The following is a 26,592-nucleotide window of genomic DNA, read 5'->3' on the forward strand; positions in this document are numbered from 1 at the left end:
AAAGGAACAGCAGGTAGCATATTGTAGTCCTTGGTTGTAATATGCTTATATAAACAGTTGCTAGTATCAGTAGTATTGTTCGATATGACTAGGTTGTAACGGTGCTTGTGAGGTGTAAGCTGTTACCGATATTTGAGGTGTTAAGTCCGATGTGTCTGGTTGCACTGTGTCGTGTGATTGAGAAAAGTGGCGTGTGTTATCACTGTTGTATTATTCCTGCATTCAGCTTGTATCCAGACCCTCTATTCTTTGAACCCACTGAACTTTTCCCCTTACAACACAATGCTCGAGGCGGTTGGTACAGGGAGGATATTTTCTCGGCTAAGAAGTCGAGCTTGGGGTCATAGTCGCTATTTCCATTTAAGGCTAAAATAAAGAGGAATGTCTTAATGCAGAATTTGGTGAATCTTTGGAATTCTCTGCCCTGGAGGACTGTGGATGCTCAAGCATTGAATTTGTTCAAATCGGAGATTGACAAATTTCTGATTATTTTGGTAATCAACTGGCATTACGATTGCGAAAATGGCAATGAGGTAAGAGATCAGCCAAGATCACGTTGAGTGACAGGGCATGATAATGTGGCTGAATGGTCCATCTCTTTTCCATTTCTTATAAATCAATCTGGTAAATGTTTGCTGCATGCCCACTATCTCTGATATGCTTCCTCAGTTTTTGAGCTGCCCCGCCGGTCCCCGCGGACGGCTCCCGCCGGTCCCCGCGGACGGCTCCCGCCGGTCCCCGCGGACGGCTCCCGCCGGTCCCCGCGGACGGCTCCCGCCGGTCCCCGCGGACGGCTCCCGCCGGTCCCCGCGGACGGCTCCCGCCGGTCCCCGCGGACGGCTCCCGCCGGTCCCCGCGGACGGCTCCCGCCGGTCCCCGCGGACGGCTCCCGCCGGTCCCCGCGGACGGCTCCCGCCGGTCCCCGCGGACGGCTCCCGCCGGTCCCCGCGGACGGCTCCCGCCGGTCCCCGCGGACGGCTCCCGCCGGTCCCCGCGGACGGCTCCCGCCGGTCCCCGCGGACGGCTCCCGCCGGTCCCCGCGGACGGCTCCCGCCGGTCCCCGCGGACGGCTCCCGCCGGTCCCCGCGGACGGCTCCCGCCGGTCCCCGCGGACGGCTCCCGCCGGTCCCCGCGGACGGCTCCCGCCGGTCCCCGCGGACGGCTCCCGCCGGTCCCCGCGGACGGCTCCCGCCGGTCCCCGCGGACGGCTCCCGCCGGTCCCCGCGGACGGCTCCCGCCGGTCCCCGCGGACGGCTCCCGCCGGTCCCCGCGGACGGCTCCCGCCGGTCCCCGCGGACGGCTCCCGCCGGTCCCCGCGGACGGCTCCCGCCGGTCCCCGCGGACGGCTCCCGCCGGTCCCCGCGGACGGCTCCCGCAGTGGAGGAAGAGGGGTGAATGGAGAGATAGGTCGTGGGGTGATGGCATCATCAGCCTACCCCTAAACAGCTGCACTAATTCAGGTTGATCGGCGGAGGGCTGTGCTGCAGAGATTGGGGTTGGAATATGAAGCTCTGAGACGGCCTCCACACATTCAGAGAGGTAGGTGATTATGCAGAGTTTCTCTGCCATGACATCTCAACTTCTGGACTGAAAAGGCCTGCTGTTTCATTACAATGACCCTAAACTGAATCTTGAATCAAATTTCACTGTGACCTGCAACACCCATCTTTTTTTTAACCAAATATCCAGATCAGTAATTAATTAAAATTTCCATTTCAAGGATGCAATGATGGGATTTGCCTGAGTTCCAAGCCATGGATTTCACCAATACTGAGCATAAACACTGAGCCCTGGACACCTCTTCCTCACCACCCACATCAACAAGAGCTCGCCCTGCCAGTGGGCCCCGCATTACGACAACTCCACCTTCCCGCCTCGACAGCCTCACCTACGGCACAGCGGCGCCTGACCGGCCTCTTTCTGCTGATTGGGGGGGCGCTTGACGAAAGGGCGACCGCTGATTGGGCGGCGGCGGGGGGACACGCTTCGGTGGATTGGTGCAGCCAGCTGTCACTCGGCGGGAAGGGCGGATTCCGGCGAGTTTGGTTGGAGCTGGTTGCCTCGTCAAAGCGGCAGGAAAATGGTGAGAAAGCCGGCGAGAGAGAGAGAGAGAGAGAGAGAGGGAAGGAGAAAGAGGGAGAAATGGAGATTTAAAGGGGGAAGGAGGGGTTGAGGCGGAAGGGATGGGGCTGGTCGTGGTGGCAGAGAGAACGAGCTTTCGTTTGGGCATGGGGCAGTTCGTACTTGGGATGTGCCCCACTGCATGAGGGAAATACCTAAACTTGTGGTTTAATTTCTGCATTCTGGTGCCCAACTTTTCGTAATTTGCATTTGTTTAGCCACCTTGATGGCGTTAGGGTGAGGATGAGGGTTGGGAAGGGGGTACAATAAACTCCACATCCAGCTTGTGGCTGGATTATTGGTCCATGATCTTGTGTGAGGGATAAACTCTCTTTAAAATAAAAATGGAAATTAGGAACAGGAATGAGGCTGCAATGCCATCAGTTACGCATCCATGTAAATTCCATATTCTTTAACACCAAATCTACAGAATTCATTCCCAAGGATGCATCTTGAGTGCTCAGTGTATTGTTATAAGTAATTTCGCCAGCTGTTGCATTGCCATTAATACCCCTGGGCTTTGTATTTTGTTCCAGTAACATTGAGTAAACTTTGCTTCCTGGAAATTGTAGTAGGCAACTTCAAGCTGAACACAAAAGATAACTTCTCAGTGACTGTGTATCGTGTAGGAAGTTGGATAAACATTGAATATGGCATGTTTAATTGCATCATCATTTGTAGGCCTAGTGTCTAACATACTCCAATAATTTGTAGAGCTCCCCACAAAGTCTGAAATGGTTTTCACATCAGTAGGTACAAACTTCAGAATAATGAGGCAGCTGGAGAAAGTTGAGGTTCAACTATCGTTCCAGCACTAGTGGATGCTGCCTAATGTCGCTGTAACTCCAGCAGAGACTTAGACCACTCTCACTAGGTCCTGCTTGCTACCTCCCAGATGTATACTATTGGTAAGGTGTGAGGGAAAGTGACATCAGCAGAGATTCACCAGATTGTGTTACTATCTGATGCCTCAGCCCAAGGCAGTATCATGGGTTCTTTTCCAGAGCCAAGGTCATCCTTCATTGCTATTTGCCATCTTCTCGGGTGGATTGGAACAGTCATCCAGCTGCATAGATCCAGATATATGGAGTGAGCAATGTACTGAAGAAGTCACTGAGAAGATGGTTACAAAAGGGAAGCACAAACATGAATAGTTACCATTCATTTTGAAAATTTCCTTGTTATATGGTGGCATTCTTAATACTTTAATTACCTGTGTGTTGCTGAAGAATGAGTGCTTTATTCATGCTGGAATGTCACTGATGGGGTTACTAAACAGAATCAAACCAGCAAAGGAACAAAGGCAATTTGGGGAACTTTGGTCTTGTTAACAGTGTGTCTTTACTATTGTAGAGAGGTTATTGCAGCGGTTATAGAGGAACTCACGTTTAGATGTCCTAGTGCATTTCCATTGAAGGAAACATCTCAAGTCCTTGCATCAACATTGATATTAAGCTAGCACTTAATGTCTTTTTGCAGATGAGGAGATTTTGCAAATTGAAGTCCTATTTGGAAATGCACAAGTTCTCCGTACAATAGTTAGAAAGCTGAGTTTAAACGGTTAAATTATGAGAACAGTTACAAGTGCTTTGTTTGTTTACCCTTGAGGTTTAATGATTGAAATGTGATCTGGTTCATGTATTTAAAATTATTAAAAAGATATTAAGTGAATGTGGAGAATTGGATTGGATTCAATTGAAATCTGGAACAAGTGGGCATAATTTTAAAACTGGAGCGAAACTGTTACATTGGAAAGCACCTTATGCACAAAAAACACTACAGTAATTAAGCAACTACTGCCTTACACTCTACTGTGCAGAATAGCACCTGAAGGAAACCCACACAGACACAGAGAGAAAATACAACCTCCTTACAACGAGGGATTTGAACTCCCATCTCAATCACTGGCACTGTATTTTCAAGGCTCAGAAAGGGAAATGTTTGGATTTTAGGAGAATATAAGCAAGATGATCAGACAAAAAAATTGAGTTGTTACCCTAATCTCCATGGTCTAATTGAGTCCATTCAGGCTTGGGTCCTGCATTGTTGGCAAATGTTTTTTTTAAACTTGTTATTAAATTAACAGAGTTAATTTTTAAAATGTAGTCTTATCAGTCCCTGTTATCATATTGAAATAGAATGCATTAATGATTGGAGGGTATCAATACATTTTTGTGAGATGGTGTTGTGAAACTTGCATTCAGTTGTAGAAATATGAATTTAGGACACTTAAAATAGGTGATGGAAAAGAATGGAGTGAAAGCTAGGCAACTCTTCTAAAATGGAGGCAAGAAAATAGGTATATTTGCTATTAATGAGATATTGTTTTGGGGGAAAAAAACAGGATATGTTGATTATAAATGCATAATGAGGCTAAAAAGATGGAAGGGCCTATTTCTGCAGTGAAATTGAGTAATTTATACACAGTGGAAAGAGTGAAGAAAATCACATAACCCAATGCAAACAAAATGATGGCTGTTTCCATTTTTCAATTACCTTCTTGAACAAAATTGTTAATTGCTCATAAAGGGGAGCTGAGTGGACATATCGCAAGAGCTGGTTTAAATATTCTCCAGGCATTCAAATTTATATGAAGGGCTGCATGGCGCTTAACTAAAGCAATTGAAAAGCAGTGTTAACAATAGTACGGTAAAACCCTTGTTATCCAGAGTTCAAAAAAAATCACGTAAAAGAAATGGGTAAAAACAGAAATATAAAATTGGTGTGCCTTGCCATTAGTTAGCCAATCACACAACACACGGTCTCAAGTAACCGGAAAATTTACTTATCCATCATCTACCAATCCCATAGGTGCTGGATACGAGGGGTTTTTACTGTAATAAAGAACAGGTGGCCTAACTAGAATTGTTACTGCAATATGTATATTCTGTTTCAGATCGCATCAGTGTTGGTGGCAAGTTCTTGCCTTGTTCCTTCCTCTCCTCACTGCCTTCTCTGAATTGTTTCTTGTGAACCAAACTAGGAAGAAAAAGATCCTACCTTGCATTTAGTAACCCTTTGATTAGATGTGACAGGTTATTGAGTTTGCTGGGGAATTTTTGTCAGTATTTTGTTTTCAAAATACAACATTAATCGTGAAGTAAAATGGCATCATTTGAGCTTTTTTCTATGTTCCAGCTTCCCCTCTCGTTGCTGAAGACAGCACAGAATCATCCCATGGTAAGTCTGGTTAAAGTATTATCATGAGTTGATCATATTCAGTGATGCCCATAAATCTTCACCTGCTCACAGTAGTAGAATTCTTCCCATTGGTTGCTTTGTTAATTGAGCTTTGGTGGCTCGGTATTATTTTTGTATGACGAGACTCCTGAAAAGTCACCTGTACTGTTCATTCTGGTATAGGTGCTGTAGAAATGCAAGCTGTTGTAGAGAAAATGGAACAATTTGCTTTTTTTTCATGGTTATGAAACTGATCCACAGGTGTTTGCTCTTAATTTAATTTTTAATTTAATTTAGACATGTATCACAGTAGCAGGCCCTTCTGGGCCACAAGTCCATGCTGTCCAAATACACCTAATTAACCTACAACCCTGGTATGATTTAAAGGATAGAAGGAAACCAGAGCACCTGGAATAAACCCATGCAGACACAGGAAGAATGTACAAACTCCTTACAGTCAGTGCCGGATTTGAACCCAAGTCACTGGTGGTGTTTCAGCATTGTGCTAACTGCTAGGCTAACCATTTAACCTGTGATCTTAAACTTTAATTCCTGACACCTCTTTTCAGATTGATAACCAGGTGTTGTTAAATTTACTAGTTGGGTTGACGGCTTGGTGCACCACCTGCATGATGTTAAAACTCTTAATCATATTAGATGCTTTGTTCAGGTCCCAGTCAACTTGTTGAAACCAGTTTGGAATTTGTGAAAGACTTTAATCCAATGCCCTATCTGATCTCAAATTCTGTTTTTTTTTTACTCCCGTAAACTGTCGGGCTGGTATGTTGCACTCAGACAGCTGTCTGCGTGTTCCACCTTTTCTAACAGCATGTCTCAATATCCACTATCTTTGGTGATCTGTGGTGTTACTAAGCCTGTCTGGAGAATGTGTTGACAAAAGCTTGTTTGTGGAACAGGCGCAGTCAAGCTGCCTGGTGCCTGTCTAAGTTGAGTTATAGATTCAGCAGTTAACATTGCTGAGAATAGTTTCCATTCCACATAAACCTTCTTTCCATTCATACCACGTGTCATTGATCAGAAAAGAAATGGGGTGATAGATGAAGAGATTAAAGGAAAAGTAAAGGCAAGTAATGGAGGGCATGCAAGATTCTTTGAGATCATCAACTGTAAAATGTTAAATACTATGATTTTTTTAAAATTTACTCATTCTATCCCAATCCCCACCCATTCCACGCTGTTTGTGATGCCAGATCCAGGAATAGAGTTTTGTGTCTGCATCACCTTTCATAATTTCTGGACTTCCCAATGCTCTATTCAACCAATGGAAAAGCTTCTAAGATCACATTTGCTGTATGAAATGTGGCAGCTAGTGTTGTTCTGACACTAGTTTCCCATGCCCAGTTGGTGCCGACTAGATGCATTTGGAGCTACTGTCCTGAAGAATCTTGACACAATACTTCCCTCCATGGAGGATGCCCGATCTGAATTCCTCTAGATTCCATCCTTTATGATCTCCTGTGTGTGCATTTAGAGACTTGCTGTTTTCTGAGAATTGCAGGTGCTGAAGGTGCCTTTGTTTTAATTATTTGTTCAAGGGGCAAAATTTTGATGTGGAGCTCTCCATCCTACTATTGGACACATTTTGTTTGGCCTCATTTGAGTAATAAGCATTTATTATTTCTTGGAGGTATCAGATAGGTCACTGGATACAATCTCCCACCAGCATTCCAACATCAATATCAGGCCACCTCTAATACAGCAGTTGGAACATTTGGTATAGAATCAACAGCACATTATCAGCTTCACAACAAAAGGGAGGTCTTAACAGGAGCTAGCACCAGGATGTTCTCCCAAGTTTATGCATCTTTTAGATCGGATTACTGAGGATTGTCCAAAGCGCAATATCAATGCAGCATAAAGCGCGTGGCACCAGGGTGTTCTCCCAAGTTTATGCATCTTTTAGATCGGATTACTGAGGATTGTCCAAAGCGCAATATCAGTGCAGCATAAAGCGCAATACAATACCAATGCAGTGTAAAGGTCTTTGAGAAATTCTGTTTCATCAAATTAAATATGTATGTTTGTGTTTGACAGCTTGTAGAGTTGAAGAATGGAGAGACATACAATGGTCATCTGGTCAGCTGTGACAACTGGATGAATATCAACCTGCGCGAGGTCATTTGTACATCCAGGGTATGTGGCTCTCATGTAAACGGTTTTAGGTGGTTAGAAGAAGACAGATAGAGTGATACAGTGAGCAGTGGAAATCTAATTCTTTCCATGTCAAGCTATTGTGGGTTTAGTTTCCACAGGACCCAAAGTTATTCTTGTTGGGAAACATCATGGACATATGGCTTACAATGAAGCTGTCCAAATTTCAAATCCAATTTGTGTTGATCACTCTGGCAGTGGCCAGGAAGTGCAGACTCTCATCTGGGCATTGTGTGTTGGAATATTGGAAATGCAGAGCTGTGCTCCCTTGGAGAAAGTTGCTTATAATCTAAGGAAAAATTATAAAAATGTTAAATCTGGCAACTATACCTGTATTACGTAGGTACAAGGATAAAGTGCGGTCCCCTGTGCTTCGCTGCCTGCCTCCCTTGCCCCCCACTTCCTCTCCCGGGGTGGGGGGGGGGGGGTGTGGGTGGGGGATCCATTCCAATCAGGCTGTCGAGATGAAGAGACCTGGAGGATGGGTGTTGACCTCCAACAGACCCTGGGGTTAATGTGTTTTTCTTTTCTAATTTGTTATTTGACCTTGCTCGGTTTTTTTTGTTAAATAAGCATTTTTGCCTTTTCATTCATGCAAGTTAACTTTCTTTATTTAATGTTTAATGTGTTTGTTTTTGTTATTTTGTGTTGTGGAGGGGGGGAATAAAACCAGACTCAATAGAAGAAATGTAAATATACTTGATGAACGCGATTGCTGCACTGTGAATTATTGGAACTGTATGAGTTTGTTTTAAAAAAAAAGTAAAATATTAAAAAAAGATATTGTGGGTTTGGTTGGAGAGGGGTCAACTGAGAGATTCATATCAGATACATTTTTGTGGGGTAAAGATCTCAAGGGGAATGGATTTAATTAAACACCAGCCACTACATGAGTGAAACAGGTCTGAGAAGCTGAAATATCACCTCCTGTTTATGTTCCTAACAAAATTATGAGAACCGTTTGGCAAAAACAACACAATTCATAAAACATGGTAGCAGATCACAGATGTCTGGAGCATAATAATTTTTGTGGCAAATAACTTGAAGTGATCAATCTGCATCAGTGATGACTGGTTTCTTGTGAGATGATTATTAGTGGTCTCCTATCCCTGAAGTATGAGGCAATGGGGAATACTAACCACTCCTTGCTTTGATCGGTTTCCCATTTGATTTGTTTGCCTTGATGGCTGTCAAAGGCACAAAGGAGGCTCTGTTGGTTATCCATTGGAATGAGGAAATGTGCAGCTTATGAGTGTGGATAAGAACTGGGTGGTCACTTCATTGAGCCTCTTGGATTCTTTATTAAAAAATAAAGATCCTCTTGTGTAAAATATGATCAGGATGACTGAAGTCCAGAGTTTAAAGTCATTTAATCTAGAATTTACAAATGCCTCCAGTCTTTACCATCTTGATCAGATGCTCTCATGGTATTTACAGTAATGAAGTAGATCATTCAGTGTTCATACCTCACTTAGCCTTTTCACACTGCCGGAGATCGGTGACCCTACATGGACCCAGGTGAAATTCCCGGGAAAGGAGGACCTCCTGGGCCTTTCACACTGTGGTCCATCCCTCTAATTTGCCCCCCCAGGCAATTTTGTTGGGGGGGGAGGGGGGGTTCCCGCTGTAGATCTGTTAGGATCCACCATAGACCTGTTGCTATGATAGGCGAACTGGAACGTATCCATGTGCTGCTCAAGTGGGAGCTGATGCGCTTCAACACCAGCCTTTCAAAACATTTCCTCACTCTGCTGATGTAAGTGATTCTGGTCCATAATCATTAAAGCAGGTTACTATGACCCCTGTTTGAAACGGGTGGGTACCATGCCCTGCTTGAGTGAGATGTTGAAGATATCTGAATACATTGGAAGGTTGGTCAGCACAGATTTTGAATCCTCTCTCTGGACTGTATGGTTTCCTCTGATTCAATTCAATCTCCAATTTTTTAATTAATATTTCCAAAGATAGGCTCTTACAAGAGTTTACCCTAAAACTAAACAGCTCCTTTTTTTGGCTGGTGTGACAATATATAAGTGTTAACTATTTACAGGAGGAACTGGAGCTTTCCTGAGTATCTTGGGTCACAAAAAGCTACCACAAAAATGTAATCTCTGGGCCTATCTAAGATAATGTGCTATGTTGATTGTGATGTGTGGGAAAGCTGCCAGTGGCTGGAGCCCTGCCTGTGAGCACTCTTCTTCAAGTCTGTTACTTGGCCACTTTTTTGAATAAGAGTTCTTTGGTGAATCGGACTTTGCTTTGTCGAGATGCTATTTCCTCTTGGTGTAGCCACTAGGTGGCAGAAGAGGCCTTGCTGACGTCACCCAGATTTCCTTTGGTCGGCACACTGATCGTTCTGCTGACTTGGCATCAATATTCTGCATTAGATAGGGACCAACCACACTTCTTCATGGGCTCACAGAGTCTCATAATATCCTAAGATTATAAACCCCAAAGCAATTTGTTTTGAACTTCATATGACCTTAAAGGTTAAATTCAATGTGGTCATGACATTCATCAACAAATGTTACCCCTACTGAACCTCGGACATTTCTAGAGGGCTCCATATTGATTGGCATGGAGCACACCCCCACACCCACTCACTCACTCCACAAATAATGTCTGGATATGTTTAACAATTTGGTAGCTGCACCATGTAAGTATATTTACAATATCCAAAGAACTGGAACACAGTGTGCAATAACTGCTGTCCTGGTGAAGCCCTTGTGATTATGTATCTGGGAGTGGAGTGAAATCTGAACCCATAAGAATGCACCATATCCCTCCATCCTTCTGAATGGACAAATTTCTCTTTTTCCAATGTTCCCCTCTCTTCTGTGTCTGATATTTTTTTTAATCTCTCCTGCTCCACAGGATGGGGACAAATTCTGGAAGATGCCAGAATGCTATATTCGTGGCAGCACCATCAAATATCTCCGGATCCCAGATGAAATCATCGACATGGTAAAAGAGGAAGTTCTGTCAAAGGGCAGAGGTCGTGGTGGCCTCCAGCAACAGAAGCAACAGCAGCAGAAAGGTCGAGGTGCCAGCGGTGGGGCTGGACGAGGTAAGGTTTCAGGTTGATGTCTTCTTCTTGGCTTGGCTTCGCGGACGAAGATTTATGGAGGGGGTAATGTCCACGTCAGCTGCAGGCTCATTAGTGGCTGACAAGTCCGATGCGGGGCAGGCAGGCACGGTTGCAGCGGTTGCAGGGGAAAATTGGTGGGTTGGGGTTGGGTGTTGGGTTTTTCCTCCTTTGTCTTTTGTCAGTGAGGTGGGCTCTGCGGTCTTCTTCAAAGGAGGTTGCTGCCCTCCGAACTGTGAGGCGCCAAGATGCACGGTTGGAGGCGAGATCAGCCCACTGGCGGGGGTCAATGGGGCAGGCACCAAGAGATTTCTTTAGGCAGTCCTTGTACCTCTTCTTTGGTGCACCTCTGACACAGTGGCCAGTGGAGAGCTCGCCATAGAACACGATCTTGGGAAGGCGATCGATGAAGCACTATAGGCATGTGGTTATCCAGCCCCTTGTAATTCCCAAACTCTTAGACTTAAGGAAGAACACCTGATATTCTGCCTATGTTGTCTGCAAGCCATTGGTATGATCATCAAATTTTCCAATTTCAGTAACCCGTGCCTCTTGTGTGTCTCTCTCTCTCTCCTTCCAATCCTCTGCCTATGTTCCCGGTTTGTCCCACTTCTCTTTTCTAGCTCTCCCCTAATGGTTCCCATATCAACTTCCTTATCAGATTCCATCACTGGTAACTTTTTAGGTCCTGCTTAAACTCCTATCAGCTGTCTCATTCCCTGACATCTCTTTACCCCCCCCCCCCTCCATACTTGGTTCCATCTTGCTTTTTTTCCCCCCTCTTCTTTCCCTCTCGTGCGCTCGCTCTCTCTTCCCCCCCCCCCCCTCATTTCCAGGGCAAAAACTATCTGAGATAGTTTTAACAAAGGGAAGGAGGTGGGGAAAGAGAGGTTAGACTCTAACCGTTTAAGGCTCTCCAGGAGGAACGTAATGTGTTCTTCCTCAGGTGTACATTTGGCCTTGCTCTGACAAGGGATGGGGCCAAGGTCAGACATGTCATTATAGGAATGGTGGGGGTGGGTGAGGGGAGAAGTAAATTGGTTGGCTACAGGAAGCTCGTTTAAACCTACAGAGTGTAGGTGTTTCCATCTCTTTACCTCGTCCTGCGCTTATTTTCTGTCAACTTTTCTTTCTCCGCCCCCTTCCTAATTGTTTCTCCCTTTTGCTGTCTCTCCACCTCTGTCCTATATTCTATCACCTTCCCTTTGTATATGTCGCTTCACCTATTTTCTCTTGGTTTTAATAAACGTTTCAAATCTGAAGCATTGCCTAACCATTTCTATCCATGATTGCTGTCTGACCTGCTGAGTTCATCCAGCAATTCTTCGTCTGATCAAAATTCCAACATTTGTTTTTGTTTCTCTATTTTTTTTGTCACTATTCATTGAATGATGAGGATTGGTCCCTGTTCAGGGAAGGTGTAAGCTGCTTGCTCTTTGAAATAGCACTGAGAGATGCTTGATGCCACCTGAGAGACAAGGCCTGGGCTTAACATAAAACAGCAAGTGGTGGAAATGTTCAGCAGGACAGGCATTATTTCTTTTTTTTTTCCCACACCATAAATCACATTAACCATGGTACACACTTTTTACTTTTCACACATATACAGTGCCATTTTCTTCCCCCCCCCTCCCTCCTCCCATCCCACCCTCCCTACCTCCCCCCTCCCGTTCATTTAAGGTATACATTCTAGGAGACAGGCATTATTTCTGAGCATGAAACATGTTTCCATTTATCTCTCCATAGAAGCTGCCTAACGTCATGGATTTTCTATATTTTTTTTAGTTTCAAATTTCTAACATTACCTGTTTTTTGTTTTTTTTTTCCCCCTTCCAGCTCAATTTAATATTTCTTACTGGTGTTGTGTTATTCCCTGAATAACTGAATTGTCATTCTTGACTACTGTGCTCATTCATTGGATTAGAGAAACCATTGGATCCTACGACTTTTATAATTCTGAGACCCATACCCAGGTGGGCTTGGTTGGGCCATTATTCAGTGGAGATCGGGGATCAGTAGAACTCGTGTATCCATAGAACATTATGACTATTATTTTGCTTAGTTTCACTAATCTGCATCCAGTCCATACCCATCCATATCCCTCCCACTGTCTAAATTTTTCTTGTTTGTGAAAATTGAGCCCACATTAACCACTTTAGCTGGCAGCTCATTCCACATTCCCTCTAAACTGTGTGAAGAAATTCCCCCTAATGTTCCCCCAGAACTTTCCCCTTTCATCCTTAACCCATGACCCCTGGTTTGTACCTCACCTACTCTCAGTGGAAAAACCCTAGATTTACTCCTATCTATACCCCTCATAATTTTGTTAACCTCTTTCAAATCTCCCCTCATTCTTTTACATTCCAGGGAATAAAGTCCTAACCTATTTCACCTTTCCCTGTACTTAGTTCCTGAAGTCCTGGCCACATCCTAGTAAATCATTTATGGCACTCTTTCAATATTATTGATACCTCTCCTGTAGATGGGTGACCAAATCTGCTTCACCAATAACTTGTACAACTTTATCATAACATTGCAACTCATATACACAGTATTTTGATTTATGAAGGCCAGTATGCCAAAGGCTCTCTTTACAACCCTATCTATGACTTCACTTTCAGGGAATTATTTATCTATGTTTCCACATCCCTCTGTTCTACATGCTCCTCAGTGCCCTGCCATTTACCGTGTATGTCCTCCAAAATGCAATACCTTACACTTGTCTGCATGAACTTCCATCTGCCATTTTTCCAGCTGGTCCACATCCCTCTGCAAACTTTGAAAGGCTTTCTTGCTGTCCACCCCTCTTCCAATCTTTGTGTCATCTGCAAACTTGCTGATCCAATCTACCACATTATCATCCAGATCATTGATATAGATGACAAACAACAATGGGCCCAGCACTGATCCCTGAGGCCCACCACTAGTCACAGGTCTCCAATCTGAGAACCAATCATCCACCACCACTCTTGCCTCCTTTCCCCAGCCCTCCGAAAATTGGATTCCAAGAGCTGGTTGTACTACCAATCAACCACAGACAGTGTGTCATGATTAATAGGCTTTAATTACCTTAAAGAGTCAGCACAGCTTGCATGTTGCTGGCCCAGTTCGCACACCGCCCCCCCCCCCCCCAGGCCATACAGCACATATATACATCTATGCACCTAGTGGTAGCGCCACACTAGTGAGACCCAAAACACAAACTTGCAGTGGATATTAGTGGGATCTACTCTCCAAGGCTGAAATTTGTTTTCACTTTGTATGTTTTGAGGAAGAAAGATTGAAGTTATTTATTGTGAAGTTTAGGATCCATTTAACCTGTACCCTTCATTGTTTACAGGAGTGTTTGGTGGCCGTGGTCGAGGAGTGGGTGGTGCTGGCCGAGGACAAGAGAAGAAACCAGGAAAACTATCTGGAGTGAAGAAGCAGTGAGAAGAACACCGTGTGTGTGTGTGTGTATGTGTGGTTGCATGGTTTGTGAGCTTCTGATGGTATTTGCTTTCTGTACAGATTGTGTAAATGTGTGACATCTGTGACTGGAGATTGGTTACCTGGATTTTGTAAATTATAAATAAATTCTGAGGGGTATCTAAATAGCATATTTATTTACCAGCAGTTTGCAAATGGTATTTTTTTTTTTTAATTTTAAAGTCTGGAACATGGTGGCATTCAGTCCAGAGATAAAACTTGGTCTGCTGTAGTTGAGGTGTGAGGTATTGGTTTTGGATTCTGATCCTTTTGCTTCCCGTGGCTGCATGTGGAGAGTGCTTGATGTGCTATGATCCCTGGGTGGTCTGCTGGGAGTGTTAATCCTACAGCAAAGCTGTCAGTTGTTGCCATGGATCAAGCTGCACCTCAGCCCACTGTCATCACACATGCTGTTTATTCAGGGAATTTTAGACTAGAGTCACTGCCAGGCCATGATTCATCTGGGTGTGTTGTTGTATTTATCCTCCAGTGCTCTGAGATTTGTCAACATTGAGTTTGTGGTATTCTGCTTCAGACTAAAAGCAGGAGCCGACATTTCAGGAACCCCCACCCTTTAGCTGAGTGCTGTGAGGCAAGCCTGCCAATCATAATGATGTTTCACCTGCTGCCTGCTTGTGTTCAGTTGTTTCCCATCACATTCACCAAGACCAGTATGTTGTTTTTCATGAATATAAAGCTCCCTCAGCTACAGATTGAGATGTAATTTTCCTGACACTAATTGGTCTTTTGATCTTTAGCCCAAAAAGAGGTGTATGAGGAGTTGGTGACTTGGGTGGGGTGAATGTGAAATCTTGTGCTAGGATTGGGAGGGTCTGGAATTTGGTGGGACAATTTAAGTTTGCCTCCCTCCACCTCTGCCCCCTGCTGAGATACTGAATGTCCATCCCTTCCCCTGCTATCACTCCCACTCTTGGTCAATTGTGACTAACGTAGACTCTCAGCACTTGCATTTCTGTATTGTGAAACCCTGATTTTACGCGCCCCAATTTAACGCGAGTTTGGATATAATGTGATGAGTCATTGGACTCTGGCGTTGGGCCCCAGACAGGAGCAGGGTGGTCGGGCTCCCGGATTGATTTTAAAATGCATACAGAATAACCGGGATGTTCCAAATAAAGGAGAAATGAAAATGATGTAGATATGCAAATTAAACAGGGAAATACAGTGAAACCCCGATTTTTAGCGCAACCCCACTTTTTTTTGCAATGAGGTTTTATGGACCCCAAAGATCAAGTTATAGCGGTGTTTCACTGTACTGTCAGTTTTGATTCATCAAAGTTATTGACTTGGTTACTTAAATCTTCAAATGGTGAAATTTGGTGTAGTTGTGAGTTGGTTTCTGGAGATGGGGAATTGCCTCATCCATTGCAGAAATCCAGTTTTTTTAATTGTCAGCCAGATGTTGAATACAAGTAATAAAGGCCTGGCAACAAAATAAAGGATGGAACAGGATTGTGCGATTGCCTGGAGATTGGTGGATCGTGCATGGTCAGTTACAGCTCTTCTCTGCTGCTGTTTATCATTGCTTTTAGTTTAATGAGTGATCTCCGGGTGTGTATGTGAACTGGATATGTTAAAGATAAAAGGGGATTTTCAAAGCTGCAGCTAGACTTTTGTGTAATGTATAAGGTCATATTGTATTTACCAATCCAGTTTTTTTTTTGTCAAACACATGCTACACATTCAAAAAAAAAATGAATAAAAGGAAAATCTTTTGCCAGGCATGGTTCTTGGAGCAAGCAATACTTGCGAAATGCCGAGAAGTGCTCCCTGCAGGAGGAAACGGTGTGTGGATTCTTGGGAGGATGCTCTGCAATGAGTTCTGTCCTGAGGCAGAGGCCTCCAGCCTGCCTTTGGGCATAGTTGTCATTTCATTCAAGTGCTTGCTTTTTTGGGATTTTCAACAGTCACCTCTTAATTAAACACTGAGAGTATTCTGTCAGAGACCAATAGTGGGAAATGTGACAGATCTTGAGTGGTGTGGTATTGCTGCTTAATGACAGTAACTCAAGTTACTGAGCCAGCAATCAAGAGTTCTGGACTATTTCAGTTCATTTATCATCCAATTGCACAAGTACAAACTGATCAAACTGTATTCTCCAGTTCTCAGTGCAGAGCATCTGGATGTAACAACACTCATACATACATATAGACAAACAATACATACCCACAGTGCAGATAGAAAAATATTAAAATAAGTAAATGTTGTTAAATAAAGTTATGTCACGGACAGTTTGTATGAGCAGTTCATCAGCCGTTCAGCAGTCTTCCCGTGGGAAGAAGCTGTTTCTCAGCCCAGAGATACAAATTTGAATCCCTCCCTGGCAGCTGGGGAATTTAAATTCAAATAACTAAGTACACCTGGAATGTTTTTTTAAAAAAAAAAAGTATCGAATCCCAATAACCATAACCAAGCCAATCATTCTGATTTAGTAATGTCCTTCAGGGGAAGAAATGCACATCCTCAGCTGGTCTAGCTGATAAAATTAACTCCAAAATTCCCAAATGAATGCCTCATTTAATAGATAATAATGTAAGGACAATAAATACTACTACTGACAGAGACATGCACATCAACTGAATGGACACATTTAAAAAAAAAAAGAACTGGGGTCTCCACAGTGCTTAACTTCTCTGGATTTGGATTCGTAAGCAGAATGTCCAAATGATGATAGCTAGAGGTATCTAGGATGCCAGAAACCCCACTTGTACAGGACCCATGTTTATACAGATAAACTTTCTTACACGAATCCTAAATATTAACCTCTCCCTCTGTCTGTATTGTGATGAAAGGCATTGACTTGAAACATTATCTCTTATTTTTCTCCCTATAGAATTACTGTCTTAGCTGACAAATTTCTCTTAGAATTTTGTTTATTTCTGATTTCCATAATGTGCAGGGTTTTTTGAATTTTTTTCTTTCTTGTATAATATATAGATAATAACAAGAATGTATATCCAACAAAGTACATGTATATTAATGAATAGCTGTAAACAACATATGAAAGAGGAAAAAACAAAATGTATATAAAAGAAAAACTAATCTAACCCTTCCCTTGTGAAGTTATGATTAAACCTATACATTTCATTAATGCATGATTGAAAGGACAACCAAACCGTAAAATGGGATCCAATAATCTTATAAATTCTGAAAATAATTAAGGAAAGGCCCCCCATAAATTTAAGGTTGTAGTGTAGATAAAAGTTCACACTCAACTGGAGGGAGGAACTAACACTTTTATTAGCTTACAATACAGATTGGGTTCATGAACAGGCTTCAGAGGGGTTCAGGGTTTAAACGGGAAACCAGGGTTACATAGGGGCCCCTGGGGGAGGAGCCAGGAGGACACTTCTAGTGAATCCCGGTTCACTACATTCACCCTTTCCTTCAGAATTAACGGTCTGTGGATGGATCAGAAGCCAATAATAGACACATTTGCAATACTATTTACAGATTCTGGGGATCTGGAGATCCTGGTGGAGTGCCTTAGCACCAGGGGGCCTTGGGCTCCTTGAGTCTCCTGGTCCACCTGTGATGGAAGAGTAGTGGGCTGGGGATCCAATTCAATGATAGAGGGTAGTGGGCTGGGGATCCGATTCAATGATAGAGGGGAGTTCACTCTCCTCCTGGATCGGGACCCTGAGGCCCTGGGCGGGGGTGGGGGGGAAAAGCAAGGTAGCTCGTGAGGCACTTGAGGCAATGGATCCTCTGTTCCAGTGGGTGCCAGATCCCTGATGGAGACTCTGACCTCACTACCATTGGGTACTCCATGTAGGTGTATGTGGGGTTGGCATGGAGCAATTTCACCCTTTCCACTAGGGGGTCGGTCTTGCTTCTCCTCGCATGCATCTTGAGAAGGACCGGACCAGGACTAGTGAGCCAGGCTGGGAGTGTAGTCCCTGATGCCAACCTTCTGTCGAATGTAAACATGAGCTCATGAGGAGTAGCATTGGTTGCAGTGCAGAGTAGTGACTGAATTAAATGGAGCACGATGGGGAGGATATCCTGCCAGCGCAAATCTGGAAGACCTTTTTGCTTAAGGGCAAATTTGACAGCCTTCCAGATTGTGGCATTCCCTTTTTCAACCTGCCCATTCCCTCGGGGTATTTCCCAGAGTGGGGCAAATTGAAGGACTTGACAAAATGAGCCAGGCGGGTGACCCCTGGATGGTAGAGCTCATTGTGTATGGTTCACAGTTGACCAGTGTGTGCGGAGGCACACCATTCCCTGGACAAGGCATCTGGAGGGTTGTTAAGGGCCCCTGGGCGGTAGGCGATGTCAAGAGCAGTACAGGCCATGGACTTCACTGGCAGACCCTCGCTCAATGTCCCTTCTTCCCATGGATGGAGCACGCAGAGTCTTTGTCAGACAGCAGGCACGAGGGTGCTGTCCCTGCAGCAGAAAAAGCATTTCTGAACTCAGGACTCAGGAAGTGGCAGTCATTAGAGCAAGGGCCACTGTAGCAGGAGCATCCAGTCCTTGGAGGTGCTCACCCGAGAGCACGAGTTCGCTGGTCCAGGTCGTCATTCTCGAGACTGGCCTGGTTCCAGTTATTTGGCCAGCTCAATGTGGCTAGCGAGTTCCTTCCTTCTGAACTCGACATACCTCGAGCAGACGCCTGCGACTAGGGTGTCCCAGATTTGTTCATTTTCCCAGACGTGGCCCGAAGTAGCCTCATACCTGCACTTCTTAGTCAGCATCTGCAGATCCAGCAGGTAGTCGTCAATCGACTCTCTGGGCCATTGGCAGCATAGGGCAAGCCGGTGCCTCGCTAGGATCTCGTTTGGGGCCTTCATGTAGTGGGTCTTCAGTGCCTCGACAGTGGCCTCGTACGTTTGGCAGTCTTGGAAGACTGTGTACCCCTTCGTCCCTACCCTTGAGTTGAGCGCCGACCTCCAGAGCTTGTCTGTATGGAAGGTGTACCTGGTCGCATTCAGGTAGGCTTGGAAGCAGTCTAGCCAACATGCGAACTCCTCAGCCTTGTTGGGGGACTGGGGGGGGGGGGGTCTATCAACAGCGTACAGGGCTTGAGCAACACCTCCATCCTTGTTTGTAAGCTAATAAAATTGTAGCGTAGATAAAAATTCACACTCGAGTGGAGGGAGAACTAACACTTTTATTAACTTGCAATACAGGTAGGGTTCATGAACAGGCTTCGGAGGGGTTCAGGATTTAGGTGGGAAACCAGTGTTATATACGGGGAGGTGCCAAGAGGCAGGACCAATCATCAGTACAGGACACTTCTAGAGAATTCTAGTTCACTACAAAGGTTCATTACATTAGTAGAACATCTAATTTATTTTCCGGAGTCGAGCGTGCCATCACATCAGATGACCATTGAGTATGTGTTGGAAGGACAGCATCCTTCCATCTTCTAGCAATAAGAAGAACAAGGGCAACTACATGGGATTGTGGTCCAGACAAATTTTAAATCAGATGACTTATTCCAAAATAGGGCAAGGAAAGGATTTGGAGCCAAATTAATATTAAGAACTAAAGACAAGATATAGAAGGTACTTTCCCAATAATTGGAAAGCAAGGGACATGACCAAAACATATGAGAGAATGTACCTTCTTCAGTCTTACATCTATCATATTTTGATGAGAAATTACAATGCCCTCGTCATAATAAAACTTTCCTTCAAAATACTAAAAAGAAAGGGGGATCGGAGTTGCCAAATTTTAGATTATATTATTAGGCAACTAATATTAGATAATAATTTTCTTATTCATCATAAGAATGGATAGGACGTTGCTAGTCAGATTAATTTGGAAATTGATTCTACCAAGAAGTATTTCCTCATTTCGATAGTTGGAGCTCCATTACCCTTTTCTGCTTCTAAATTCATTGATAATTTTGTTGTTAAACATATGTTAACAAACTGGATTTGGTTTCAATTTAGAAAACATTTTGGATTCCCTAGATTTTTATTAATCAGTCTTCTTTTTTTTTGCCTTAAGTACAACATTTTTTTTGTCAATGGTCAGAATTTGGTATCCAATCTTTCCAAGATTTCTTGACCAAAATTTGGCCTCTCTTGAACAATTATTTTCTAAATTTAAAATTAAATAAAGATAATTTGAAATTAAAGATGATAGAGAAGACTTATGATCTTAAACCAAATACTAAAAAGTTGTTATCAGTTGTCTGAGTTATTATTGATGTCTAGTGGTAATTCCTTGGACAAGACTAAGAAACGATGGGAGCAAGATTTTCAACAAGAATTTTCTGTTGCTACGTGGGATTCCATTGTGACATTGGTTAATTCATTTTCTCTATCTGGCAGCATTCATTATTACAATTTACATCGACCTTACTTTTCCAAAGATCAATTGGCTAAATTTTTTTATATTTTGAAATGGTTGAACCCACTGAACTCGTGTCCCAATATTTTCTGGTAAAACACAGAAGTAAAAACACAATGCTGGAAAAACTCAGCAGGTAAAACAGTGTACTTCTCTAGTTTTTGCTAGCCCATTCCCCATTCTCCCTCTCTTTTCCATTCCCTTCTTCTTTCTTCCAGTTCTCCACCCTCTTTCCTCTCTATTCACAGAGCCGTTCTCTCTCCCCTAGTTTGCTGGGGAGCCCTCCCTTCCTTATCCCACCTTTTGCTTGTAGGACTGTGCCCTTCTCCCCACCATTTTGTTTTGTTCAGGTGCCTGCCTACACTTTGCTCATACTGTGACGAAGGGCTCAAGCCCGAAATGTTGGTTATGTAACTTTATCTTTATATAAAATACACTGTTTGACCTGATGAGTTTCTCCAGCATTGTGTTTTTATCCCAGTGTCTCATTGTTCTGACGATACACCAATATTGAACCCCACTGTTATGCAGTGACCTGATCCAGGCAGTACTGAATCACAGCATAAATGATAGATCTGTCCTTGTCTGTATTAATTAGATTAGAACACTACAGCACATTACAGGCCCTTCGTCCCTTGGGACTTACCAATCTTAATATTTTTAAGATCCAACACTTCCTCTTCCTTAATCTCAACATTGTCCAGCACACAAGCCTATTCTATTCCAACCTCACCCTGATCAAGGTCCTTTTCTCTTGTGAATAGGACCTCTAGGCACATGTTGCCTCCTTTATCCTTTAGCGGCCCCACTTTCATTCTCATCATCCTTCTGTTCTTCACATACGCATAAAACACCTTGGGGTTCTCCTTAATCCTACATGCCAAGGCCTTATGCCCCCTTCGAGCTCTCCTAAGTCCTTTCTTTAACTCCTTCCTGACCAACATATACTTCTCACGAGCCCTTCCTATTTCCTGCTTCCTATATCTAATATTTGCTTCCTTTTAACAAGCTGCCATAATCAACCATGATTCCCCTTTCCTACCACCTTTTCCTTGTTCAGAAACCTATTCTGAACCCAGCACAAGTGGTCCCTAAACTTTTTCCACATTAGTTTTGTGCTTTCTTCCTTGAACATCTGTTTCCAATTTACTCTCGCTAGTTCCTGCCTCATCCATCATAATTAGCTCTTCCTCAATTAAGCACTTTCCCATTTTTTTCTGCTTTCATCCTTATCCATAGTTATGCTAAAACTCGGAGTTATAGTCACTCACTCCATGGAGAGGTCTACCCAGAATTAGATCCAGTATGGCCTCTCCTCATTTCCTGGTCCACATATTTTGTCAGGAAACCTTTTTGGACAAACCTGACAAATTCAGCCCCATCTATCCCTCTTGAAGTAAGGAGGTGCCAGTCAATATTACATCCTTGTATTCCCTGCACCATTCCAAAATCTGCCTGGTTATCTGCTCCTCAGTATCCTGAGGGCTATTTGAGGGCCTATAGACTATTCCCACTGCAAATGGCAATGAGGAAGTGTACAGGAGGGAGATAGATCAGCTCATTGAATGGTGTGACTGCAACAACCTTGGGTTCAATGTCAGTAAAACCAAGATTATTGTAGACTTCAGAAGGAAGTTAGGGGAACACGACCCAATCCTCATCAAGGGGTCAGTAGTGGAGAGGGTCAAGAACTTCAAATTCCTGAGGATCTGTCCTGGAGCCTCCACATTGATGCAATCACAAATAAGACTTGCTAGCGGCTATACTTTGTGAGGTATCTGAGGAGATTCGGTATGTCACCAAAGACTCTCGTAAACTTCTACAGGTGTACCATGGAGAGCATTCTGGCTGGTGGCATCACTGCCTGGTATGGAGATGCCAACTGTCAGGATGAGAATAAACTCCAGAGGGTTGTAACTTGGCCTCTGACATCACAGGTACCAGACTTCACTCCATTGAGGACATCTACATGAGGCGGTGTCATTTTTTTTTTTAAAAAGCCTCTATCCTCATACTCCCCCACCACCAGGCTATGCCCTCTTCACTCTGCTACTGTCGGGGAAAAAGATACAGGAACCTGAAGATCAGCACTCAGCGGCACAAGGACAGCTTCTTCCCCTCTGCCATCAGATTCCTGAATAATCAAATAACCAAAGACACTGCCTCACTTTTCATGCACTTTTCGTTTTACTTCTTATAGTAATGTTTGCATTATGACGCTGCCGCAAAATACTGAATTTCATGACTTGTTCGTGACAATAAATTCTGATTCTGATTGCTCCCTTCCTATTTCGGAGTTCCACCCACACTGACTCAGTGGACACTCCCTCTACAACATCGTTTCTACAACATTATCTCTTTCTACAGCCATGACACTATCCCTTACCAGTAATGCTACTTCTCTCCTCTCTCCCCACCCCCACCTTTGCCTCCCAATCTATTCTTTTAAAACACCTAAACCCTGGTACCTGCATCAGCCAATCCTGCTCTTCCTCCAACCATGTCTCTACTATGGCCCACGCACTGATCCATTCTCTTAAGTTCATCCCCTATATTCCTAATACTCCTAGCATTGAAATAGATTTCGAACCCTCTAACTGGCTACATTCATGTTTTGTCACCTGCCTATCTTTCCACACAAACTCAGAACACCATGCTTTTGACCTGCCCTATTCTCTGCAATCACATTCTGGTTCCCACCCTCCACCCAAACTAATTTAAACCTATATTTTACACTAGTGTTATACTGACCTGTGTTCACAGTACTCCACTCCAGGTATATATAATGAAGTGAATGCGCAAATAACACTGATCACAGGTTGAAGACAGGAGAACATTTTGATAATGTTTTTCCTAGTTGCTCTCAATTTCTTCCCTTTCCTGTTGTTTTTTTTTCCGAGCCCTTTTTTTCTTTTCCAAATCAATCTGCATTTCCCACAGTTCCTCTTGTTGCCATGTAATTTAGTGAAACTGCATGTCTGCAACTGCCTGAGGCTTAAAGCCAAAGCCACACCCCTCCCTTTATCTTGCCTTTTCTGCTCCCGATAAACCGGTTGGGGCAGACCGTCTGTGGTCAGAGGTAGGTGGTGCATAGGCAATGATTAACAAGTTAGTTCACAAAAGTGCTGTAGAAAATCAGGAGTTCACGCAGCGCTTGAACAAAGAGATAACCTTCATCCTGCCTGCTGCAACAGGAAGGGCCTTACAGTGGCCAGCTACTTCAGTACCACACTCCATGGCCTTGTGTGCTGCCAAGTTGAAGCCACCCATGAATTGGAGGGATAACACCTTGTATTGTGTCTCTGCAGTCTCCAACCAGATGGCATCAATATATACTTCAATTTCCAGTCTCTTTTTTTTCCCCTCATCCTCTTGCTCCCCACCCCTTTTATTTCTTTATATCATAGAACCCCATCACTTCTCACCTATTTTCTCTTCATCCCCATATTAACGAATCCACCTAATGCAGGGGTGTCAAACTCAAATTCACGGAGGGCCAAAATTAAAAACTTGGACTAAGTCGAGGGCCGAACTAAATATTTATTGAAAATTTTCAACAACATCTGCATGTTTTCTCTTCTTTCAACATATGTAATGTTAAACTTTTCCTTATTAAAATAAATGTTTAATAATAGTTTTGGATAAACTCTTTCCAGAAGCATTAACAAATGAGAAAATATTCAATAAATAATATTTCTCTATAGAGGATTTGTCAAATGTTGCTAGTGTGCTGTCGAATAGTAAAATCTGAGGGCTATTGAGAATGTGGGAGAATAACATGATTCCTGAAACAATCCAATGGGTGACTGATTGTGGGCATGAACTCTAGCAGGGTTATTTGCCATGCCCTTTTTCCATTGGTACAGATATCCTTTGATTTACACACTTTTCAAGTTTTATGCCTAATGAGCTTGTATCCAGGTGCAGGATCATTTTTAAGCAGAAATATATTTATCACTGTGACATGAAACTATTGGAAGATCGTTTTATCCTGAGATTAAAGTTCATAATCCTTACTCAGGCCTGTGTGCGGGAGGGCGGGGTTTGCGGGCGATCGGGTTGGACAACGACAGTGCGGGGGCATCGGCTCTCGCTGCAGGGCGGCATCTCGGCGGATCAGCGGCCTCGTCACCATGAGTCGCGGGTCGGCCTGCGGCAGGGAGGGGGAGTGGGCAACGGTCCTGGCGAGGTCAGGCCCGAGGCCTCCGGTTCCGGGCGCTGGGAAGCGGCCTTGGCTTCCCCTGACACTGGCCAGGCCCCAAAACCAGAGTCCACGGTGAGACCCTGCAACGTAAACAGAGGAGGTGGGGGCGATTAGTGGGCTGACGCCAATGCATTCTGGGATTTATAGTATTAGCTGTGGATGCACTATACTGGCGCGGCGGCCAGCGGGCCACCTCTAAATCATTTTTGAAATGATCTTGCGGACCAAATATAATTATATCGGCCCGCGGGCCAGAGTTTGACATGTGTGACCTAATGCCTGTTAGCCTGTGTTTGTTTGCCTGAAGAAGTGCTCAGAATCAAAATATTAACTGCCTTTTCTGGAAGCACTTTCGTGAACTACAATTAGTCCCCACTATCTGCTGTTTTGTTGTTTACTGCTTCAGCTTGAAATGACTGACAAGCTACTTAGAGGCTGAGAAAGGGAATTTCCAGCTTTAAACTCTTGAGTCTCGGCTTCTTTCAGCCATATCTTACCTACAGGTTAACCTTTGGATGTTTTCAAACTGCGCCCAGCTCTTTGTGAGCAGACATATACAAGAAAACTCCTTTGTCAAACCTAGGTTGTTTCAAATGTTGGACTTGTGTTTCTGACATTGATTCACTTCAGAAGTAAAACATGAAAGTCTTCAGACACCGTGGTTGAACTAAAAGCATAATGCTGTAGAAACTCAGCAGGTTAAACTGTCCTTTAAATAGCAAAGCTAAAAATACATAACCGATGTTTCGGGCTTAAGGTATAGAAATAAGTTGGCAGGCATTGAATAAAAAGATAAAAGGCAGGCGTGTGTGTTGGAATACTGTAATATATGCATTGTACTGGTTGACCTGCCCCTGATACTGTAACTCCTAACCCTTCAGGATTCCTTATAAAGGCAGTGCCATCCAGTCCCCTCCTTGGAATCAGTCCAACAGCATGCAAGATTTGACCTAAGTTTATAGTGATTAAAGCTAGAGTTCTGATCTGTCACGTCTAATTGATAGCACTACAGCGTGGTCGCAAAAGCAAGAGGTAAAAGGTGGAGGAGAGCATCACAGTAAACATGGAGGAGGGATGGCTTTGTGAATGGAAAAGGGGTGGTGAGCTGGAAAAAAAAGATGGGGGAGAACTGGGAGTGGGCTAGCAGAAACCAGAGAAATCTGTTAATGCCATCCAGCTGGAGATGTGGTGTGGTGAGGTAGGAGCTATGTTACAAACTCACCTGTTCCCACAATGACCTCGACTACACTTCCTCACACCATGTCCCCTGTAAGGATTCTATTCTCATCTCACAATTTCTCTGTCTCCACCACATCTGTTCAAAAGATGAGGTCTTCCAGACCTGAAATGTTCTTCCACATTCGTGGCTTCCTCTCCTCCACTATCAACTCAGCCCTCACCCACTGTGATCATCCAGATTCTATCACCAATGTGTATATGTACATGTGTACAGATGGTAGTGTAGGATGACTGTGATTGGCTGAGAGCGTAGCCACGCCAGGTCTTAAAGGATTGCTCCTAGCCAGACCAGGTCATTCTGGACTGGTCGACCTACTTGTGATATGCTCCAGTCTTTTAGTTAATAAAAGTCTTGGTTTGGATCAACAAGTTTTTGGTTCTTTCGACGCGCATTACACCCACATCTCTTCCATTTCCTGCTCATCTTCCCCGGCCCCCTCTGCCCCCAGATGCAACAGACACTGGATTCCCCATGCCCTCATCTACCACACCATCAGCCTTTGCACCCAACACAAAATCCTCTGGAATTTCTGGCACTTGCAATAGGATCCCACTACATCTTCCCCTCTTGTCCTATCTCTGCCTTCTGTAGGGACCACTCCCTAAGTGGCTCCCTTGTGTACATCCCTACCTACCATTCATCTGCACTCTTTCCCATGCCCCATGGCCCCTTACCCTGTGGCAGCAGAAGGTGCCACATGCACCCATACCTTCACCCTCACCATCATTCAGGGCCCAAAATAGGCCATTTGAGTGAAGCAATACTTCACGTGTATCCACAGGATTGATTTACTG

At 44.0% G+C, this 26,592-nt stretch overlaps 1 protein-coding gene and 1 long non-coding RNA gene across 2 annotated transcripts in view; one reads left to right on the forward strand and one right to left on the reverse strand.

Annotated features, from left to right (window-relative positions):
• LOC138758608 (uncharacterized) overlaps positions 1 to 23,301 on the reverse strand; it is a 41,189-nt gene extending 17,888 nt beyond the window's left edge. The window contains exon 1 of the long non-coding RNA XR_011354357.1: positions 23,106 to 23,301. This is a non-coding gene — a long non-coding RNA (uncharacterized lncRNA). The remainder of the gene's footprint in view (positions 1 to 23,105) is intronic.
• On the forward strand, positions 1,982 to 15,762 carry lsm4 (LSM4 homolog, U6 small nuclear RNA and mRNA degradation associated). Its single transcript, XM_069927812.1, has 5 exons — positions 1,982 to 2,083; positions 5,260 to 5,301; positions 7,357 to 7,455; positions 10,348 to 10,540; positions 13,899 to 15,762. The coding sequence occupies exons 1-5, from the start codon at positions 2,081 to 2,083 to the stop codon at positions 13,988 to 13,990; spliced, it is 429 nt and encodes a 142-aa protein (XP_069783913.1). The 5' UTR covers positions 1,982 to 2,080; the 3' UTR covers positions 13,991 to 15,762.
• Positions 23,302 to 26,592: the final 3,291 nt, after the last annotated feature.

The sequence above is a fragment of the Narcine bancroftii genome, chromosome 3, assembly GCF_036971445.1.
Source record: "Narcine bancroftii isolate sNarBan1 chromosome 3, sNarBan1.hap1, whole genome shotgun sequence".
In the NCBI taxonomy this organism is placed as follows: Eukaryota; Metazoa; Chordata; class Chondrichthyes; order Torpediniformes; family Narcinidae; genus Narcine; species Narcine bancroftii.

Excerpts from the sequence above, each read along its gene's own strand:
- lsm4 (XM_069927812.1), top strand. Across the intron at positions 5,302-7,356 it reads CAGCACAGAATCATCCCATG|CTTGTAGAGTTGAAGAATGG; the intron begins GTAAGTCTGGTT and ends TGTGTTTGACAG. Across the intron at positions 7,456-10,347 it reads AGGTCATTTGTACATCCAGG|GATGGGGACAAATTCTGGAA; the intron begins GTATGTGGCTCT and ends CCTGCTCCACAG.